At 36.8% G+C, this 21,121-nt stretch overlaps 1 protein-coding gene across 9 annotated transcripts in view; it reads left to right on the forward strand.

Moving 5' to 3' along the window:
* Window positions 1–21,121, forward strand: part of atp2b3b (ATPase plasma membrane Ca2+ transporting 3b) — a 55,707-nt gene that overhangs the window by 16,313 nt on the left and 18,273 nt on the right. For 3 of the 9 annotated variants that reach the window (XM_058763372.1, XM_058763365.1, XM_058763369.1), the window contains exons 3-19: window positions 2,867–3,064; window positions 4,656–4,913; window positions 5,184–5,309; window positions 8,237–8,362; window positions 10,520–10,561; window positions 11,135–11,299; window positions 12,347–12,561; window positions 12,780–13,022; window positions 13,792–14,033; window positions 14,138–14,372; window positions 14,455–14,634; window positions 14,745–14,832; window positions 15,844–15,950; window positions 16,216–16,407; window positions 17,970–18,183; window positions 18,457–18,668; window positions 19,948–20,055. In XM_058763372.1, the coding sequence (XP_058619355.1) occupies window positions 2,867–3,064; window positions 4,656–4,913; window positions 5,184–5,309; window positions 8,237–8,362; window positions 10,520–10,561; window positions 11,135–11,299; window positions 12,347–12,561; window positions 12,780–13,022; window positions 13,792–14,033; window positions 14,138–14,372; window positions 14,455–14,634; window positions 14,745–14,832; window positions 15,844–15,950; window positions 16,216–16,407; window positions 17,970–18,183; window positions 18,457–18,668; window positions 19,948–20,055 (2,951 nt within the window). Of the gene's footprint in view, window positions 1–2,866; window positions 3,065–4,655; window positions 4,914–5,183; window positions 5,310–8,236; window positions 8,363–10,519; window positions 10,562–11,134; window positions 11,300–12,346; window positions 12,562–12,779; window positions 13,023–13,791; window positions 14,034–14,137; window positions 14,373–14,454; window positions 14,635–14,744; window positions 14,833–15,843; window positions 15,951–16,215; window positions 16,408–17,969; window positions 18,184–18,456; window positions 18,669–19,297; window positions 19,355–19,947; window positions 20,056–21,121 lie in introns of those variants that run through there. The other 6 variants (XM_058763364.1, XM_058763368.1, XM_058763367.1 and 3 more) reach the window with 4 other exon arrangements.

Genomic DNA, 21,121 nt, shown 5'->3' on the forward strand with positions numbered 1-21,121 from the left:
AACACAGTGTGTCTCGTGTCTTCATATCCATTTCTCTTCATCCTTCTTGTCTTCTCTCAGCCTCCCGTTCTATATAGGAGCCCTTCGAAATGAGCAGAAACATGCGATTAATTATTTACATCAGAAATTCAATATATGTGGCTCAGGCCGACTTGCATCGCTTCTTACTTTGGAACAGTCTGCTTTGACAAATTGATACATTCTAATACGCTTGGGTCATTATGGTCAGTTGGTTATGTTTTATTGTATCCTACACATGTGCAATATATTGTGTTATTCATCTCATCTTAGTGACCCTCATTTGAATCTTTGAGATTGTAAGATGGCTAAATGTGTTTTTTGAATGCGTGGTGATAATAGGAAAGGGAAGCAGTGCATATGCTATTAAAGGTGTCAGTTAGCTCCATGGTGTATTTAAAGCTAGCGTGTGTGTGTGCACTTTTGTGTGAAATGGTATTGGAGTTGTTCACTGTCGGAATCTGTGCACTCTGTTCATATACAATTTTTTCCATGCTGTAAGTATTGGCTTGGTCCAAAGTGGACTGGTGAAAGACTATAAAAAAGTACTATGATTCTCTGATACTTCTTTTTTTGTTAAAAAGGCATCAATATAATGGTGACTTTTGGAACAGCATTTTTCCAGTTTCTTTAATTAAGTACAAATGGCTTCACTAGTTCAGTTTAGTATTTGCGTTACCGTTACCTAAACAACTGTGCAATGTTCACCTTATTATTAACCTTGTAAACAGAAAGTTTACTTTTTACACGTTAGTTAGGTACATTTGATTGTGTGTTCAGTCACAGCTGGCCTATAAAATGCTACAGTATTTAATATGTTGACTTTGATGTGAAATTTTGAAAGCCTTTTCTGCAACCTTGAATTTTTGAAATCTGTCCTGTAGCTCAACCAGTAGAGCATGATGCAAACAACACCAAGTTCATGGGTTTAAATCCCTGGGAAAGCAAGAACTGATCAAATGTAAATGTGCACCTTGAATGCAATGTAAGTCGCTTTGAATAAAAGTGTCTGCCAAAATGCATAAATATAAATGCAAAGCACCCTTAGATGACGGAAACCTAGGTGTCACATCTGTATGGAGGAAAGGGAACAACATGGATGTGCATGAATGCATTTCAATAAACAGGAATTCAGATGGCCACTTATTCACACATTAGCAAACTTTATTTGATAGCTAGCATATTTTCAGTCTTTCTGAACACAATTCCAACACAATATGCTGTAATTATGACAAAGATGATTATTTAACTTTTTCATTAAAGGAAATTAATATATATATTAAATTGATATTGATTGATATATTAAATGAATGGCACAATTAATTTTGTGATTTTTCAACTTTCAAGAAATGTATATTCTTCAATAAAAGCAATAATCAGTGCTGTTTATTAGTTATTACTTATTGTTACGGTTTACAAAAAAGTGCATAGTGTAAGATGTGCAAACACCGTTTTTTTAGTTTTTTAGCTTCAGATTGTGATTCCATCCAGTCAGAGGATATCAAACATGTTGTTTTCAACACACATTGTTTTCATCTGTCATGTGTCTCCTAGCAACAAGGTGCATGTTTCTGCATGAGTTTTATTCTCAGTACTGTTGCAAGCAACCTAGTAAACCGTGCACAACATTACAACTTATGCTGGACTATGATGGAATGAAATAATACAGATTTGTTGGGATAGATGGCTGAAATATGTTCAGAAGGTTTTACAGCTTACCATAGTTAAAAAAAAAAAAAAAGTAATATATTTAAAATACATTTATTTCATACTAAGTATAGTTCAAAACTATTGACATATTTACTGACATATTGCTAGGAACTTACTGATGTAAATATTATAATTAAACTTTATTTGAAGTACTACGCGTGCACAATGCACATTTCTTAATATTAAAGGTCCTTGCACACTGAGTCCGACATTTTCACATGCGTTGTTCCATTTTTTCATATTGGTCATCCTTTCCTATCAAAATGCATGCTACGGATGCGAAAACGCAGAAAATAGAGTTTCGAGTTTCGGAGGTAGTGTGTAAACGTGATTGACACAAAGTGAGGTCGTATTTATTTTTTAACGTGCGAAAATGTCGGACGAAGATTTAGTATACCAAAAATACAATTGCAGAGTATTTTTATTAAATACATAAATATGAAAATGTTTTCGTAGTATACTTAGCATGAAGTAAATGTATTTCAAATACATTTTAGTATATTTATTTTTCACAAGGGTATCGTAATATGAACCTCGTGGAGCCTGTAAATTATAATTAGATAAATAAATTTATAGTCAGTATGTTAAAAATGTGTAATTTAGTTTATTCAGTTTAGACAACTATTTTTTTGTATTTTATGGGAATTACACTGTATTATAAATTTCTTCATTCAATTTTCAGTGTCGACATTCTCTTTCAAATATCCCTCTTTTTTTTTTTTTTAACAAATCGCACCCAGGCTGCATATCCTCGTCATTAGGTAGATATCAAGGATTTATCAGTAAAACTTTACAGTACCCTTGTCAAAAGACATTAGTTTGGCCAAAAATGCTTCTTGCCAAAAGACATTAGAGCTAAAGACCATTAAAATCCAAACTGCGTCAAGAGCCAGACTGCAGATAGCAAACACAAGCACCTCATTCTTAATGACTGTTTAAAAACAATGTGTCTTGCATTGGGTAAAGCCAAATGTACAGGATGTTTCTAACCTTAACAGGAAAGTCCCAGGCTCTGAGACGAGAGAGGCACACTAAGTTCCTTAATGGTATATCCTACTCATTGCCCTGGGGGTGAGGGTGCCCACGCATTACAAAAATTGTGATGACCTCTGTTTGACTCTTCTTCTTTTCTTTTCAGGTTTGTCAGATAACCCGACAGATCTGGAGAAGCGCAGACAGGCATTTGGACAAAACTTCATACCCCCGAAAAAGGCCAAGACCTTCCTTCAGCTGGTGTGGGAGGCATTACAAGATGTCACCCTCATCATCCTGGAGATTGCAGCCATCATCTCCCTCGGCCTGTCCTTCTATCAGCCACCCGGACACGAGAGCGAGGGTGAGAGAGAGAGGGAAGCTAGACGGGGATGTTAGAGGGATGAGGTGTGTGTAGAGGAAGGGAGATAAAGGGATGGTATGGGTCGAGGGAGGAGGGAATGACGGATAGAGAGTAGGAGGGAAGATAGAGAGAACTGAATCAAGGGAGTGTGGGAGGAAAAGGTGAGAATGAAGGTGAGAAAATGCAATGAGTAAAGAGGATGTCAAGCAGGAATGCAGAGAAAGAGAAAACCAGTTTAGGGATGCTGGGGAAAAATAAACAGTAAACCATTCTGAAAGTTTTATACAATCGCATATTGAGTTCTGCATAACCTAAATGTCACTCTGCATAAAGAAGGGATAATGTACAACCAGCCGAGCATTATTGCAAATAAACCCCAGCAGGGTGAACAGATTTCTGAAAGGCTCCATTTTTTAATATCGCCAGCCTTACTGCACATTATTCTATTAATTACATGGCTATTTACTAACATTTAATACTGATTTGAATGTTTTATTTTCTCTTTTTTTCTTGTATCTTCCAGCAAGACAAACACTGCAACAGTATTACAACATTAATTCAAATATTAATATTAATCTGCGGTCCAAGTAAGCTTTTCTATAACATATTTAGCTACAATGTAAAGTCTTCTTCTATTTCTAAGTTTTTTTTAAAGTTTTTCTTACCAGTTTGTTGTTATTCAAAATAATATTTTTGCAGAATGATATTCTGAGCATCTAGTCATCTACTGTTTTATGCTCATCATACACTACCATTCAAACGTTTTTTATGTTTTTAAAAGTCTTTTATGTTCACCCTAGGCTGCATTTATTTAATCAATAATACAGTAAAGGCAGCAATGTTTGTGCTCGAGAAACATTTCTTAGATCAGCATTTCTTTAAGGTCTTTTCATTCAGAACATTATAAATTACTTTTACTGACATTTTAATCAATTTTACTGTCAATTTAATTGCTCAAATTAAAGTAATAATTTCTTTAAGAACATTTTCCCAAACTTTAGAATTGATGTGAGTAGATACTAAAAAAATAAATAAATAATGAAGCACACAAGCTTGTCAGTCAGCTAATCATTCTGAGTTGCAAGACAGCAAACTTGAATTGGTATGAAACAAAAAGAGCAAATCGAAAGACATTAAAGAAATGCTTATCTCAGTATCTGCAAAATGAGTGTTATCGTGATATCTTAGTCTAGCTAATCAAAAGAGCTTTCCTTAAGCAGATTGTGCTATGCTTGTTAGCTTGCAAACTAAAAACACAAAGATTTTTTTTTTGCTTAAAATGTTTAAAACATATTTAATGCCTTTGATGTGATGTTTAAATGACATTAATTATCATATTTTAATGTTTAAGAATAAATAAATACATGCTCTATCATTTCTAATCAGGTATCAAAAAGCCTGCCTATTAAAAGTCATGTCAGCTATGGGGACCAAGTCCCAGATAGCACACGTACATCTCCAAGAAGTCTGTTAAAGAGCGGTTTATCTGGAAAGCATTTGCTTCCAGCAACAAAAAGCATCAACTGCAATTGATCGATCAGAATCAAGTATTCCAGACGCCCATGTAATAATGAACTTCTAACCTCTGCAGGTTGTGGAAATGTGTCAGGAGGAGCTGAAGATGAGGGGGAGGCAGAGGCAGGATGGATCGAAGGTGCGGCCATCCTACTATCCGTCATTTGTGTGGTGCTGGTGACGGCTTTCAACGACTGGAGTAAAGAGAAACAGTTCCGGGGACTGCAGAGCCGCATCGAGCTGGAGCAGCGATTTGCTGTGGTGCGCAATGGAAACGTCATCCAGATCCCCGTCGCCGAAATGGTGGTTGGGGACATGGCCCAGGTCAAATACGGTCAGTTTCCTGTTCTGCTGAGCCAGGGGGAATGGAATAAATGTTGAGATTAGGCTTAACTCATCTAATATGAGAAAGGTGTGGATTAACACAGGGGTATTTTTAGAGGAATGTTCACATTTCCACAAATCACGATGGGAACTCATTTGTTGATAATGTACTCTGTGCAATATGACATTACTGGTGGAACAGTGAATGCTTTTTGGCATATTAAGGATGCTCTACTGATCAAGGGATATTTATTTGTCCCACTTTTGTTTCCTCTCTCAGGTGACCTCCTACCTGCTGATGGGGTCCTGGTTCAGGGAAATGACCTGAAAATCGACGAGAGCTCTTTAACCGGTGAATCAGATCATGTGCGGAAGTCGGCCGACAAGGACCCCATGCTTCTCTCTGGTAAGCATGCGTACATGTGTGGATCATACAGTAGATTGCAAGACCATATTTAATGGTGGTTTCAAAATTCGGTTTCGGTTCACAGTAAAGTTGCTCTGAGAACCTAAAACCTGAATGAGTCATGCATCTCACGCCTTTATGTACACAGTGTTGTGCTTCACTCTAAAACTCACAGCACGTTTATTTATTTGCCTGCATTCAGTCAAAATTAAAGCTTTAACATCTGAAAATGAAAAAATTAAGATGAAAATAGTAACAGTAATAAGTAATAGTAATAAGTTTACAATTGTGCTATAAATTATTTTATTACATACTTAGAATTATATTGTTTAATATTTTATTTAATAATCTCAATTAAGGGTTACACTTTATTTTATACATTTAAGTACTGAGTAATATTAATTAACTACATGTACTTACTGTATGGTTAGGGTTAAGATTAGGGTTTGGCTTAGAGTTACTTGCATGTAATTATGCATAGTTTATTGTTATTATAATAGTAAGTACATGTTACATGTGTAACAAGGACACTTTAAAATAAAGATAACAAATAACAATTGTTATTATTTTATAGCATTATTGAATGTGTAGTGGGTATGAGAGTTTTTTTTTTAACTGTTCACTTTATGGTTATTGAAAGAAGTTATGAAAGAAGATTTAAACAGATACTTCACCCACAAAAAAAATATTTTTATGTTCTGCAATCCCTGCAATTTAAGTTGTCTAGTAAAAATGTCTGCCTGTATATCACAGAAAAAATAAATATTGGTAATGTCAGTTATTTTTCCAATATTGCATAGCCCTATTTCCAGTGAGGTCTCAAAATAAAGTTACTGTACCATTACTGATGTATATCTTAATGAGAGAAGCAATTTTTGATTTATATTTAAAAATTGTTAATAAAGTTAAAGTAGCATTACTGATGCACATTTTAATGAGAGATGCAATTTTTGATTTATATTTAAAGATCGTCAGTCAAACAATCACTTGTAACCTTTAAGCAAGAGATATTTCTTTCAAATTTAATTTAGTAATGAATTTTAGCTTTAATTGAAACTCAGTGGTGCAATGAGCTTCCCAACTCCACCTGGAGGGGGTGCCCCACATTATTTGAGAAAATCATAAAACTAGCCAATCAGAAGTGCTTTATGTCTGTGAAACATTTTTTTCTTTTCTTGGGGATTTGCAGACATGACTTTGGAGGGAGGAGTTTTAGAAAGCGGTCAGTGTGGTGGAAGTTAAAAAAATATCTTAAGTTAGCAAAGCAGTTGAAATGGCTGACTGCACCTTTAAGATTCTAAATACGGTCTTAAGGCTTGTTCACACAGAGGATGATAACAATAATCCTACCTATAATGTTTTAATAATTGGCTGACGCCTAGATAATTGTTTAAAAGTCCATAACCAAGCTACAACAATATCAATCTCTGGAATCATTTTAAGGACATTTTTTGTTCTTGCTCATTAACAATAAAAACATTCCACTGACTTTAAAGAGCTTGATCATTTAAAGTGACAGACAGCATACAGTAACTGCAGCACTTATAAACAGAACATTATTGTCTGTACGTGTGAATGCTAATATTGTTATCTGTATAGGTATCATTCTTAATGTGAATAGGTCTTTAGGCTAGTAGCAAAAAACTCACTGTTGATTAAAGTAAAATCGTTGTTAAAGGTTGATGCCCATCACTCTCCTTAAGAGACTGGTCAACCTTTCTTGAAAGTGTCTGAAGTAGTTTTGTATTCTCCTCTTGGCTGCGCTCCATCAGCTGTCAGTCAGCGGCACAAAGCACTCAGAGCGTCCGCATTCTGTGTGTCAGAATAACTGAGATGCTGCAGTGGCATCCAGATGTTGTTAATTAGATCTGAGAATCTCTGTTTCCTGCTGTGAGCACTGGTGCATGCCCTCTCCCTTCCTCCATGCTATTCTTAGACACTTGGGATGATAACTCCATTCTCTTTATGAGGCTGTCCTGCTCTACTGATGATATTATTGAATAATATCTCAATGATATTTTTGTGAAGTTGATGTATGGAGGCTGTTGTTTTGCGTGCGTCTGGAGTCAAATGCTAATGGTGAACTGCAGCAGGCCCGGCTGTCTGCATTTGTAGATAAATAGTCAATGCCTAAATGGAATTGTTGAGAAAATGTGAAAATAATCACAGAAATATGAGCTGCAACAACTGTCTTCAGTAATGCTACTTTTTTAGCCAATTTGAATTTGTGCACTAAATGTAAAATGTCTTATTCAGCCAGTAGATTCTTGTCAAGGCAATTATAGATTAAGATTTTTTTTTTTTTTTCTAAAGCAACCTTGAACTTTGGAAAGTGGTATATAAATTATTATTATTATTATAGAAATTGGTCATTTTCTTCATTCTTAAATTAAACTGTTATTATTATTTTTTTATTAATTGGTCATTTTCTTGTAAAATTTATACAATTTCTTAAATTAAACCAGTGTTGTTATTATTATAGTTTATATTGTTATTATTAAGCTCAAGGTCCCTTTACAAGAAAAGTACAATTATTTAATTGTATTATTTTTTATTCATTTAGACATTGTTATTGTTATAGACGTGTTACATTCATTTTTTAGACATTATAAATGTATTTCCTGGCATAAATATAAAAGGCATAATTTTAATCTTACATATAGTTTTATATTGACTTTTAATATGAAGTGACAGTCTTTGAAACAGGAGGATAGAACATAATTTATTGATGCTGCAATGCATGCTGGGAGGTCACAAATCAGCCACATTGTTCAACAGGAAATCATTTATTTAAACTAGTTCTATGAGGCTAGCTGTGACAACATTTGCAGAATTTTTGGGGGGTCTTTCCATTTATGCTGGAATTAAATATCATTCATCTATATTGTGTCTTTTCCTAAATCTCTCTCTCAATCTTTCTTTCTCAGGTACCCATGTGATGGAGGGATCAGGCAGGATGCTGGTAACCGCAGTTGGAGTCAACTCTCAGACTGGCATCATATTCACTCTGCTGGGAGCCGGGGAAGGGGAGGAGGAGAAGAAAGAGAAGAAAGGTAGGTGTAAGAAGGAAGAGCATCAAACGCCAACCAAAACACACCGTAATACTCAGAGAAAATGCTGAGGCTAGTGTAGGATGTAGTGAGAATGACTGCACACGTTGTGAGTAGCACTACCAGACAGTGGAGAATGGAGAGAGAGGGGGTGGGAGATCCTTACATAAGAGAGAGATGGGTTGGATATGAATGGAGGACCAGTGGGCTCGGAGCCTGCAGGAATATTTATGAATGGTAAGACGAGCAAGAGAGACAAGCAGAGCTCCACTGCTGCAAACTTTATGGCCCATGTCATGGGTAATTTAAGCTGCAGCCAACAGAGAGGAGACTGGAGTGAAGGGAATAGAGAAGGATTAGGAGTTATATTGGAGGAGGCTGATTAATTATTCAGAGAAAGGGAACGAAAGAGAGAAACAGAGAGAGGGAGAGAGAGCAAAGGTTGGATGTGGGTGGATGAAGGATGAAGTGGCGCCATGTTCTGTTACTGTCCCACTGAATCGCTCTATATGTGTCATCAGCCACCGAACGGACTTAGAACTGCCTCACAATCACAGCTCAATTGTCTTTTTTGCTTTTGCGAAAGTGATTTGTAATATTTGTACATCTTTACTGATACCCATAATTCTAGATTAGTAGAATGCACATACAGTATGACAAATTATGTCAACAACCCTTTTTTATTCACTATTTAAGATTTAAAGTTAAAATCTATATGAATGCATGAGAGTTTTTTTCACCCTTCAAAGATTTTTGCAGTCCTGCAGTGTGAATTTTTAAAATATTATATAATAAATATAATAAATATTCTATGTTGTGTCTCAATTAACAGTAGGCCATAAAAGCTACAATTATAACAATTAGGGCTATCAATAAATTAATTAAGTAATTACTCAATGTGTTGATTAATCACAATACAATTTTAGTAATTTTTTTTTGGAGTAGTTGTTTTTAAATATGTGCATATAGTCTTTACACATTTTTATTTCAGTTTGAGTTTAACTAAATTAATTAGACTAAATTAAAACGATAAATGTTGCCTTGGCAACTAGCTGAAATAAAAAAAAGTTTTTATTATTTTATTTCAGTTCAGTTTATTATTTTATTCCATTATTTTAGTTTCAGCTTTAGTTTTAGTTAACTATTATATAAATATTTGCTGAGCAAAGTCCCCAAATGATGGTAATTAATAGACATTATATTGAGTAGATCAATATATTGTTTGCTTAACAAAGTAGATTCACACTAGATGTCAGATTTGATTCTTTCTGCAGTATTTTATTTTTTTTTTTTAATTATTGATCTATATCTCTGGCCGTTGCTTTGTGTTTAACAGTTTTTCAGCATCTTGCTCCATGAGTGCTGTATTTTAGGACATTATAAGTGAAATGTAGTTAAAACACATCTCAAGGTCCCTCTGTTCTGTTCCATTCTGTAGCTTGTGAATCTTTGCTGATAATTAATCACGCTAAATTAACAAAATTACTAATTTAACTAGAATGTTGACAGCTCAAATAACTGTTACACAAGAATCTTTTACATGAAGCAGAATCGTCTTGCAGGAACGTCTCACTGATGAAGTACTGTCAGTACTTGTAATTTCATATTAACAACCTACGTACATGCAGTTTTGGCTTTTTTCAGTTTCCCTTAATACCACATGATCATCATTAATTTGTCTTTTTTCTTACTTCTACCACCACCCAATCCTAACAATTTCCCACGATCCCCTTCCTCCACACCTGCATTATCCCTTTGTTTCGCTATCCAATCAGAGGACAGTAGTTACTCTCTAACAACTATGGCCAAACCGAGTGGCATCACCAATGGTACGTAATCCACAGCCCTGTTGTTTTGAGTCCACTGGAGTTACAGTATACCTTCAGCATAGATGAAATGACAACAATCAGCACTAAATAGAGTTGGATTAGCCCAAAATTGTGGCGGAGCGGTTTAACATGTCATAGTTTAGAAGCTCAGCTCAATGTGTGTGCCGTATGTTTGCATTTGTTTGTCTGTTTCCATAGTTCTGTGCGCTCTCATTTTCCCCACTCAAGAACACTGTGTGCCCTGTCTCTCATTCTGTCTCTGCCTGTCGCTTTTTATTCCCTTGTTTCCCCTCTATCTCTCTCTCTCTTTCTCTGTCTTTCTCTCTCACAGGCAAGCAGCCAGAGGCAGCTGTGGAGACCAATCAGAATAAAGGTACCACAGGGATAGTAGAGTAGATTAATGGAGAAAATGAGGGGTTAATTATTTTCTTTGGACTCCTCAGTTACGCTGTTGCTATATGAGGATAGCAACGGGAAATATAATCGCTAATACCATGTATGCACTCAGCCAAATACATAAAGAGGCAGAAACACGCTCTTTGTGTAACATCACACTCGGTTGCTCAATGGCATACATGATGACCGCTTCCTTGCATAGTACATTGTAAACGTAGTTCATTGTTTCCGGTGTCGAGAAAAAGCACCCAAACACATTTTGCTGAATAGTGCCAGCTCTGTAGAACTCGAGAACTTGTTGTGGTCCGACTCTAACCGACGTCAGTGTTTATGCTGTGCGTGATCACATTTGTCTTGCTTTCCTTCGTTGTGTGTCCAGTGTATGTGTGTACACCACTTTGGGCGTAAATATTCAGTGTGTGGCATGAAGGTATTCAGAGCTTTGAATGAGTCTCGTTCATGCTGGAGGCCTCTCACGATGCCTCTGAGTTATGACACGACAGATTTGTTGTCCATATGTAGTGACGCTAACTCATGTCCCGCCCACCAGCCAAAAAGCAGGATGGAGCCGTTGCCATGGAGATGCAGCCTCTGAAGAGTGCGGAGGGTGGAGAAGTGGAGGAGAGAGAGAAGAAAAAAGCCAACGTGCCCAAGAAGGAGAAGTCTGTACTGCAGGGCAAACTCACCAAACTGGCTGTACAGATTGGCAAAGCAGGTGCGTGGGACTTCATGTGGCCAATTACGAGGTGATGTCACATGGAAAGATAAATCGCCTCACTCTGACACACTTACACTCTGCTGTGCTGATCATATTGTCTTTTATTTATTTTTTATCCTCATACTAAGCTATATTCAGTGTTGAAGAACGTTACTTGAAGCAAAATGTTACTGTGATAGTGGTATTCCACTACTTTTTAAAAAAGTAACTATTTGTGCTAGATTTTTAGTGGAAGGTAACATGTTAAAGTACTTTTGTGCTAACTTTTCTCATTGTTAACTAAAACACTTGCTAATTATGTTACATTGTTACTTTTTATGGAATGTAACATTGTCTTTTGTTACATTCTCTCATTTAGTTGAGAGGAAGTGCTGATTAATTGTATTACTTTGTTGCTTTTTATAGAAAGTAACGTTTTGTGCTACATTTTCTCACTGTTAACTGAGAGGAAGCCCTTGCTAATTTTGTTACATTGTTACTTTTTATGAAATGTAACACGTTACTTTTGTTATATATTTTGGTACTTTTGGTACTTTTATGGGAAGTAACATGTTCAATTTTGTGCTACATTTTCTTAGTGTTAACTCAGGGCAAGTACCAGCTATTTGTGTGACATTGTTACTTTTCATGGAATGTAACACATTGTGTTACTTTTTGTTACATATTCTCACAAGTAATGGAGTGTAAGTGCTGATTAATTGTTACTTTTTATGTAAAATAACATGCTACATGTTGTGCTACATTTTGTCACTGTTAACTGTGAGGAAGTACCAGCTAATTGTGTTACAATCGTTGTATCACAATAGTTTATGATGCACACAAATAATTATCATTAAAAAAAACAAAGAAAAAATATATTTTTCTCTTCCTCTATTTTTATTTTGCATAATAAATTAAATAATTAGAAATTAATCAGATATTATATTGTAATTTTTATAAGTAATGCATTACTTTATTTGTTATTTATAGTCAGTTGACTGACTATAGATTGATCTGCAAGTATCCTGAAGAGTTATTTTATTTATTATATTGTTTTGTTCGTAGGTCTTGTGATGTCAGCCATTACAGTTATCATCCTGGTGCTGTACTTTGTGATCGAAACGTTTGTGGTGGAGGGGCAGAGCTGGTTGCCCGAGTGCACGCCCATCTACGTGCAGTATTTTGTCAAATTCTTTATCATCGGTGTGACTGTGCTGGTGGTAGCTGTGCCTGAGGGTCTTCCCCTTGCTGTTACCATCTCCCTGGCCTATTCAGTTAAGGTGAGAGAGAACAGGTGCAGTGTGTGTGTGTGTGTGTGTGTGTGTGTGTGTGTGTGTGTGTGTGTGTGTAAACAGCAAATCAAATGTATTGTAGAGCTAACAGACTACATAAGCAGATTTGAACAAAATAAACACATTTTTCTCTGGATGTTTTTTCATGTATTATTTTTAGGATGTTTTGCTTTTGTCATCACCATTTTCTATTGCTGTTAATTCAGAAAATGATGAAGGACAATAACCTAGTGCGTCACTTGGATGCCTGCGAGACAATGGGCAACGCCACTGCCATTTGCTCTGACAAGACCGGCACCCTCACCACCAACCGCATGACTGTAGTGCAGGCCTACATCAACGACCAGCACTTCCGTGAGGTCCCTGACCCCAGCCAGATCAACTCCAACACCCTAGAGATTGTTGTCAACGCCATATCTATCAACTGCGCCTATACCTCCAAGATCATGGTGAGAGATTGGATATCATGAATTAAAAAAAAAAAAATGATAGAAAATTTTATATCCAGCCTCAGCTAGTTTTAGCTGGTTAAGCCCTAGCTGAAATGGTCTTCAGATGGTCTAGCTGGACTCCCAGCCAAGTTACCTCCATGTAATCTGTTCATTTTACAGTAAAAACACACAGCAGGGTTTGCCAGGACTTTACTATAAAAAAATATGGTAGCACAATTTTAGGGTTTCAGAATGAACTTAAATTTACTGTAAAAAAAAAAAAAATGGTATATTCCATTAATTGATATAATGTTAATATTACATCCTACTACTCTGTTTTGTACCTGTATAATATACTGATAACCAAGTCTATAAATTTTACTGTAAAATTACTTCAAATGTCCCCTATAGAGACACCCCACATGATTGTAAAGCGCTTTGGGTGTATTGCAATACACATTAAAAGCGCTATATAAATGCCTCATTCATTCATATTAAAGATTTTCAGCATATGTAGTAAGGAAACTTGCTGTTAACCAAATAACAGATAGTACTGTATTATTTTTGCAGTATATTACTGTTAAAATTACAAAAATTTTTACAGTTCTGGCTGGGACACCAGCATGCCAGCTTAGGCTGGTAAGATTTATTTTTCAGGAGGGAAGCGCTGTTACCCCATTAAGAATTTACTGTTGTACTGGCTTGACAAATATAAATGGAAACGTCTTCAGTCCAATTCTTTTCATTTTCTTTCCTTGTCCCTGGCTTCATTTAAATTCTCTTTCAGCCGCCGGATGTGGAAGGCGGTCTGCCCAAGCAGGTTGGTAATAAGACAGAGTGTGGTCTGCTGGGCTTCCTGCTGGACTTGAAGAGAGACTACGTCCCTGTGAGAGAGCAAATCCCAGAGGAGAAACTCTACAAAGTCTACACTTTCAACTCTGTACGCAAGTCCATGAGCACTGTAGTTCAGATGCCAGATGGAAATTTCCGGCTCTACAGCAAAGGAGCGTCTGAGATCCTTCTGAAAAAGTTAGTAAACCACAACAAGATCTACAGTAGGAATTAAAACTGTAACTTTGTTGGTTGTCATTAAACACCTCTTTTTGTCCTTCCTGCTTTCTCTTCTACCTCAGGTGTTCCTCGATACTTGGTGCCAATGGTGAAGCACGTAGCTTCAAGCCACGGGACCGAGATGAGATGGTGAAGAAAGTGATCGAGCCCATGGCGTGTGAAGGCCTGCGAACCATCTGCATCGCTTATCGTGATCTTCCCTGTGACCCCGAGCCTGACTGGGATAACGAAGCTGAAATTGTCACCGATCTGACCTGCATCTCAGTCGTGGGGATTGAGGATCCCGTTCGACCTGAGGTACAGTATACAGTGAGAACATGTTTCATGCATCCTTGGAATGCGTTTTCTCTTTTCAAGCATTTCTCTGCTCCTCCTGCAGGTCCCTGAAGCCATTCGCAAGTGTCAGAGGGCAGGCATCACTGTGCGCATGGTCACCGGAGACAACATCAACACAGCACGAGCTATTGCTGCCAAGTGTGGCATCATTCAGCCCGGGGATGACTTTCTGTGCCTGGAGGGTAAAGACTTCAACCGAAGAATCAGGAATGAGAAAGGAGAGGTTCGTGAAAATTGAATCTCAGACATCTCAGCGCCAAACCAATACAGACTTAACTGAATCATGAATGTCTGCGCTCTGGGTACGTGCATGTGTGTGTGTTTGTGTTATAGATTGAGCAGGAGAGGATTGATAAGATCTGGCCTAAACTCAGAGTCCTTGCACGTTCCTCCCCCACGGACAAACACACGCTCGTAAAAGGTGAAATGCTCTTTCTACTCATTCTCAAACCCAGACTCGCTTGAATCTTACTGAACCCTACCATTTGTATGGGAATTATGTAGTGTCCAAAACTGTTAAACTTATATTATATATATATATTTGAATAGTTTTTTACTCAACATTTTTAATCACAATTTTCATTCAAATTTGTAACCCTTTGACTGCAGCTCTACACATGCTGGATCAAACAGACATCTAGATTTTAAGACCATGAGAAAGTTACACTTCTGTTCAAAAGATTATAGTCAGTAAGATTTTTTTAATGATCTCTTATGCTCACCAAAGACGCATTTGTTTGATCAACAATACAGTAAAACATCAATATTGTAAAGTATTTTTAGAATTTAAAATGACCATTTTCTGTTTTAATATATTTTAAAATGTAATTTATTCCTGTGATGGCAAAGCTGAATTTTCAGCATCATTACTCCAGTATTCAGTCAGTGTCACATGATCCTTCAGAAATCGTTGTAATATGATGATTTGGTGCTCAAGAAACAATATTTTATACTTAGTATTATTAATATCGAAATAAATAATGCAAACATTAATATCGAAATATCAATATACTTAATATTTTTGTGCACACCTTGATTTATTTTTTCAGGATTCTTTGATGAATAAAAAGTTCCAAAGAACAGTATTTATTTAAAATATAAATCTTTTGTAACATTATACATTTCTTTACTGCCTGTTTTGATCAGTTAATGCATGCTAGCTGAATAAAATTATTTCTTTCAAAAAACAAAGAAAAAACTTTTTTTTTTTGAACGGTGATGGAAATTCAGTAAAATGTGACCAAATTGTTGACTGTTGCAGGAGTGTATTTACAATGTCAATTTGACACTCAGTAGGGCGCAACATACAGTCAATTAAAATGTATCAGACTGATGAATTCATGTTCTGTGGTGACAGTAGTTATATTCAGTGATTGGTCAAGGTTATGTACTAGCTGGTAATTGTTTGCTGGGTGATGATCCCATTGTGTAGGCATCATTGACAGCACTGTGTTGGAGCAGAGACAGGTGGTGGCCGTAACTGGTGATGGGACCAATGACGGACCGGCTCTCAAGAAGGCAGATGTGGGTTTTGCGATGGTAAGCACATCTGACGAACACTTACCTCTAATCTATTCATATATTCGTTCTTCCATCCAAGAGATAGTTGAGAGATGAGTAATGGTAGGAGATGAATATTGATTTATTAGAAGCTCTACTTATATCATGCTCACCCAACAAGGGTGTATAATAACACAGGAAGATCTCCGGTGAATAAAAGCTACTTTTCTCCAATGAATCTGATTTTGATGCATGTATTACAGTACCTAAATCTCTTGCTCTTTCTCTCTCTTGCCGTCTCCAGGGTATAGCAGGCACTGATGTAGCTAAAGAAGCCTCTGACATTATCCTGACCGATGATAACTTCTCCAGCATTGTGAAGGCTGTCATGTGGGGGCGAAATGTGTATGACAGCATCTCCAAGTTCCTGCAGTTTCAGCTTACTGTCAATATAGTGGCCGTCATCGTAGCTTTCACCGGGGCCTGCATTACACAGGTATCACACTCACACTGTAATTTTAGTATTATTAGTATGCTATTATAGTATTTATTAATATTTTATTTTTAGCTTTCTTTTTCATTTTAGTTTTAGTGATTTTGTGATGTCAGTTTTATCAATTAAAACAAATATTTCTATATAGCTTTAATTTGATTTCAGTTTAGTAATTTATTGCTTCAACTTTATTATTTTAGTTCAAGTTTTTATGGAGTGTTTTTTTTTTTTTTTTTATTAAATTAAGCTCAACTGACAGCATTTGTAGTGTTTACCTCAAAACATTATTTCTAATAATGGGCACCCGCTGAAATTAATTTTGTGGTGATCAACAATATTCCACGAGTGCTGTCAATTGACTGGGTTCCCTGGATTGGGAACCGCTGCCCTATCGTAAACCTTCTTTTGTTCCGCAGATGTTTTCCTCTTTTGTTTTTTATCCGCCATCTCTATCTTTCTGTTGTAGCTGGGCTCGGCTAATGTCTGTCGTGTGCACTGAGCGCTCTCTCCTCTGCATCATGAGTAGACACGCCCCTTACTGCTGATTGGCTACAAGTTTGTTTGGCACTCGGCCCGAATCAGTTTTCTAAAGCATTTTTGAAAAAATACATAGCCTACCCCACCTTTAAGTTACAATTTTCATCTGCTCAAGCAGAACGTTAATGTCATCTTGCGTTTCAGCAAGGTATCTCTGGCTAAAACTAGCTAACGTTGAAGTGAGTCCATACAAACCTAAATAGCGAACTGTTCTCACATCATGTACAGTGTAGGTCAAAAACACATAATACGTAGGTCTACATTTCAGTGCCTCTCCATATTAAACTGGTTAAATGTAAATTAATTTAATTGTACCCTGCGATACATGAACAGTGTTGATCCTGCATGTTGTCATCCGTGATCGAGACGACCGATCGTATTATGAGACTTTTCCCACTTGTTAACCCTCGCTTCGAGTTACCCACCATATTTATTTTAAAATATTTTATATATCCCTCCATGGAATATTTAATTCCCACTTGAATGGTGGCCCTTCTGTGTGCAAAAACATTTTGGGACAAGGTTTCCACACTGACAGCTGTCATTGTAAGACATTGTAAGGGCGGGGCTGATCGGCAGGTCAAATTGAGCTTAGTGTATTGAACCTGGAATATTCCTTTAGAAGTTCCCCTGCATGACTTGTTATTGCTTAGAGCTCCTGTAGCAGTTAATACTTCATTTACAAATGCAAATGACATAAAACAACTGATAAGGGATGGCAAGTGAAATTCACTCACTTCAAACATTGCGTCTCCCCAAATCTACTCCTCAGATGAGTGTCGTTTGTCTTAGCCTGTAGCGTTGCGATAAGTGAGAGATGGCCACTCTAGATCGCTGATAGCTCTGTGTCATGCAGGTTAGGAGAACTGACTGCATTGCACCTCTCAAGCTCATAGCAAAAGGAAGGAAGCTATAATCAAATCAGCCACTGAGCCTCCTGCTGGAGACTGGTGCTACTGCACACATTTCACTGGCCAAGAGCGTAATTCAGTACCTTCATCTGCAATCTCATATGTGTTTGTGTGTAGGACTCTCCGCTAAAAGCGGTACAGATGTTGTGGGTCAATCTGATCATGGACACATTTGCCTCTTTGGCTCTTGCCACTGAGCCGCCCACCGAAGCTCTCCTGCTTAGGAAACCCTACGGGCGCAACAACCCCCTCATCTCACTCACAATGATGAAGAACATCCTGGGTCATGGAGTCTATCAGCTTGTCATCATCTTCACCCTGCTGTTTGTCGGTAGGACAGAGAGTTCAAGGATCAATATGTGTTGTTTTGCATTATTTATAAGATGAATAATAGTGTAGCAGCTTACAATTCAGACTTAACATTGTAGTCTCCGACATGTGGCATATACTTACATATTTATTTAGCAGATGCTCTGAGAGTCAGAGCAATACTAGCATAAGCAACTGATCTAAAGGGGAAAAAATGAGTGCATGCCGAGTGCACCTTTAAAACATTTAAGAACAGTTTAATTTTGTATGCTTTCATCTCTTTCATCCTAATAAGGAGAGAAAATCTTCAACATCGACTGCGGCCGTAACGCCCCCTTACACTCACCCCCATCTGAACACTACACCATCATCTTCAACACCTTCGTCCTGATGCAGCTTTTCAACGAGATCAACGCTCGCAAGATTCACGGTGAAAGGAACGTGTTCGACGGCATCTTCGCGAACCCTATCTTCTGCAGCATTGTTCTGGGAACATTTGGAGTGCAGGTCAGAGATACTGTTTGCATTGTGCTCTATGAGCAGATTCTCCAGATTTCTGCAGAATTTGAACCCCATTGTTAACAAAGTTCTATTTACAAAGTAGTATTTTTGTGTTGTTTGTCTTTTGAAAAATCTTTTAAACAATTTGAAAAGCATTATTGCGTAAGATAGTAAGACTAGTTCTACTATTATTCAGTTTATATTTTTAAACTATTATATTATAAAGTATTACTGTACTGTATATATATATTTTTTCCCCTAACCTTGTTTGCAAATATTAACTATAATTAACTATTTAAACAATATATAATTTTTTGTTGTATATTTTGGCTAATTTGTTCATGCTTGCAACTAAAAATAACTGTACTTACTTCCTTAAATGCATGTTTTTCCCAGTTAAGCACAAACTTTGCCCCACAATGGATTCTAAAGACTTCATTGGTCATGTCAATCACAGTGCTCATTGCCTAATAACGCTGAAACAAATATTAACCCCAACCCTAACTTTAAAGGGATAGGTCACCCAAAAATTAACATTCTGTCATTAATTACTCACTATCATGTCGTTCCAAACCCGTAATACCTTTGTTGATCTTCGGAACACAAATTAAGATATTTTTGATGAAATCCCACAGCTTTCTCTCCCTCCATAGACCGTAACGGAACTGACAAGTTCAAGGCCCAGAAAAGAAGTAAGAACATCTATAAAATAGTCCATGTAACACACGTGTCGTGGTACTGTCGTTAACGCACATTGGCTGACACAGAAGAGAAGAAATTGTTAAATAAAGTAATTATTTTTGTTCATGCGCAAAAAAAGTATAGATGGAAGTTGGAACAGTTGGGAAGAAAAACCTTATGCTGTTCTAAACCTGCATGCATTTCTTTCTTCAGTGGATCATAAAAATTATTTTGAAGAATGTTGGTAAGCAAACACTTTTGGTTGCCTTTCAATTCCATTGTATTTACTTATTTATTTATTTTTTTGTCAACAAAAAACAAATCTGTTTTGTTACTAACATTCTTCAAAATAGCATCTTTTATTTTCCACAGAAAAAAAGATATTCATGCAGGTTTAAAACAGTAAATTATGACAGAATTTACATTTTTGGGTGATTTGTATAGACTATTTTTGAAATAAAAATTCTATCTGAAATAATAATTCTACCTGTCCATGAGATTTTATGAAAGGTGACATGAGAGGGTGATTATTGTGCTGCCTAAATTTCCACTGTGCTGAGTAGGTTAGTGTTGACTTTGTTTCGTTCTGTTGATCTGTGTGCAGATTGTGATTGTGCAGTTCGGTGGCAAGCCCTTTAGCTGTGCCCCTCTCAATGTGGAGCAATGGCTGTGGTGCCTCTTCGTGGGAGTTGGAGAACTGCTGTGGGGTCAGGTAAGAGAGCAAGAGACATAAAAAACAAATAAGGAGAACAACTACCAAAGATCTTTGTGTGACTGAAGGTGTCGAGTATTTCATCATGTTTAAGATTTTTCAAGTTTAAGATTTTTTTCCCCAAAGAATCTGATTTATTGGCTGATATTTGGCCATTTTGAAATTATTGCATCAGCTGATAACTTTGTTAGACTGCCTTATATCCTATATCCTTATATCCTGCCTAGAAGCATGTTTTAATATATTTTAAGTGACTTTAAGAAAATATTAAAATAAATGTTAATTGTTTTATGTGCATCTAATATACTTTCCTTTTCAATTGTAATGTACAGTACACAACATGACCACGAGTATGTGAACACCCAAACTGTGTGCCACATGTGATTAATTTGAATCCAATGTCCATTAATTGGGACTTTTATTGCTACAACAGCTTCTACTCTTCAGGGAAGGCTTTTTTCTACTAGATGTTGGAACATAGCTGTGCGAATTTGCTCCCATTAAGACACAAGAGCATCAGTGAGGTCAGGCACTGATGTTGGGTAATGAGGTCTGGCTCATCCTGAATTCATCCCACGGGTGTTCAGTTGGGTTCAAGTTCTTCCACACCAGACTCAGTGCAGCATTTTATTGGTGGACAAGCTGGTTGGTTTTTATCTTACTGTGAATATTTGTCAGTGGATGCATGATCGATTTTATGCATCTGAAAATCTCATGAATTGGTGTAGCCAAAATAGACAAACCCGTTAAAGAATGCTACTTAGAAAATATCCCCATTGCCTGACAGATATCACAGACCACAGATTCGTTGTTTAACCACTCAAAGCCAAGTTTTTTAAAGATACTTTCTGCCTGTCAATCATTTTGCAAGTTAAGCACCAATTCCAGCTTCGTAAGCATGTTTCAGTTTTGTCTTGCAACAATGTCTTGCTGCCACCAATTCTGACAGCTCAGCGGTATCTTTGTAGGGTGGAGTTTTGGGGAAAGGGGTTGTGGTTAATTCCACAGCTAAATTTGATAGAATGCGAGTACTTTTAAAGGTGCCATAGAATGGAAAACTGTATTT

The sequence above is a fragment of the Onychostoma macrolepis genome, chromosome 23 (assembly GCF_012432095.1).
Source record: "Onychostoma macrolepis isolate SWU-2019 chromosome 23, ASM1243209v1, whole genome shotgun sequence".
Classification (NCBI taxonomy): Eukaryota; Metazoa; Chordata; class Actinopteri; order Cypriniformes; family Cyprinidae; genus Onychostoma; species Onychostoma macrolepis.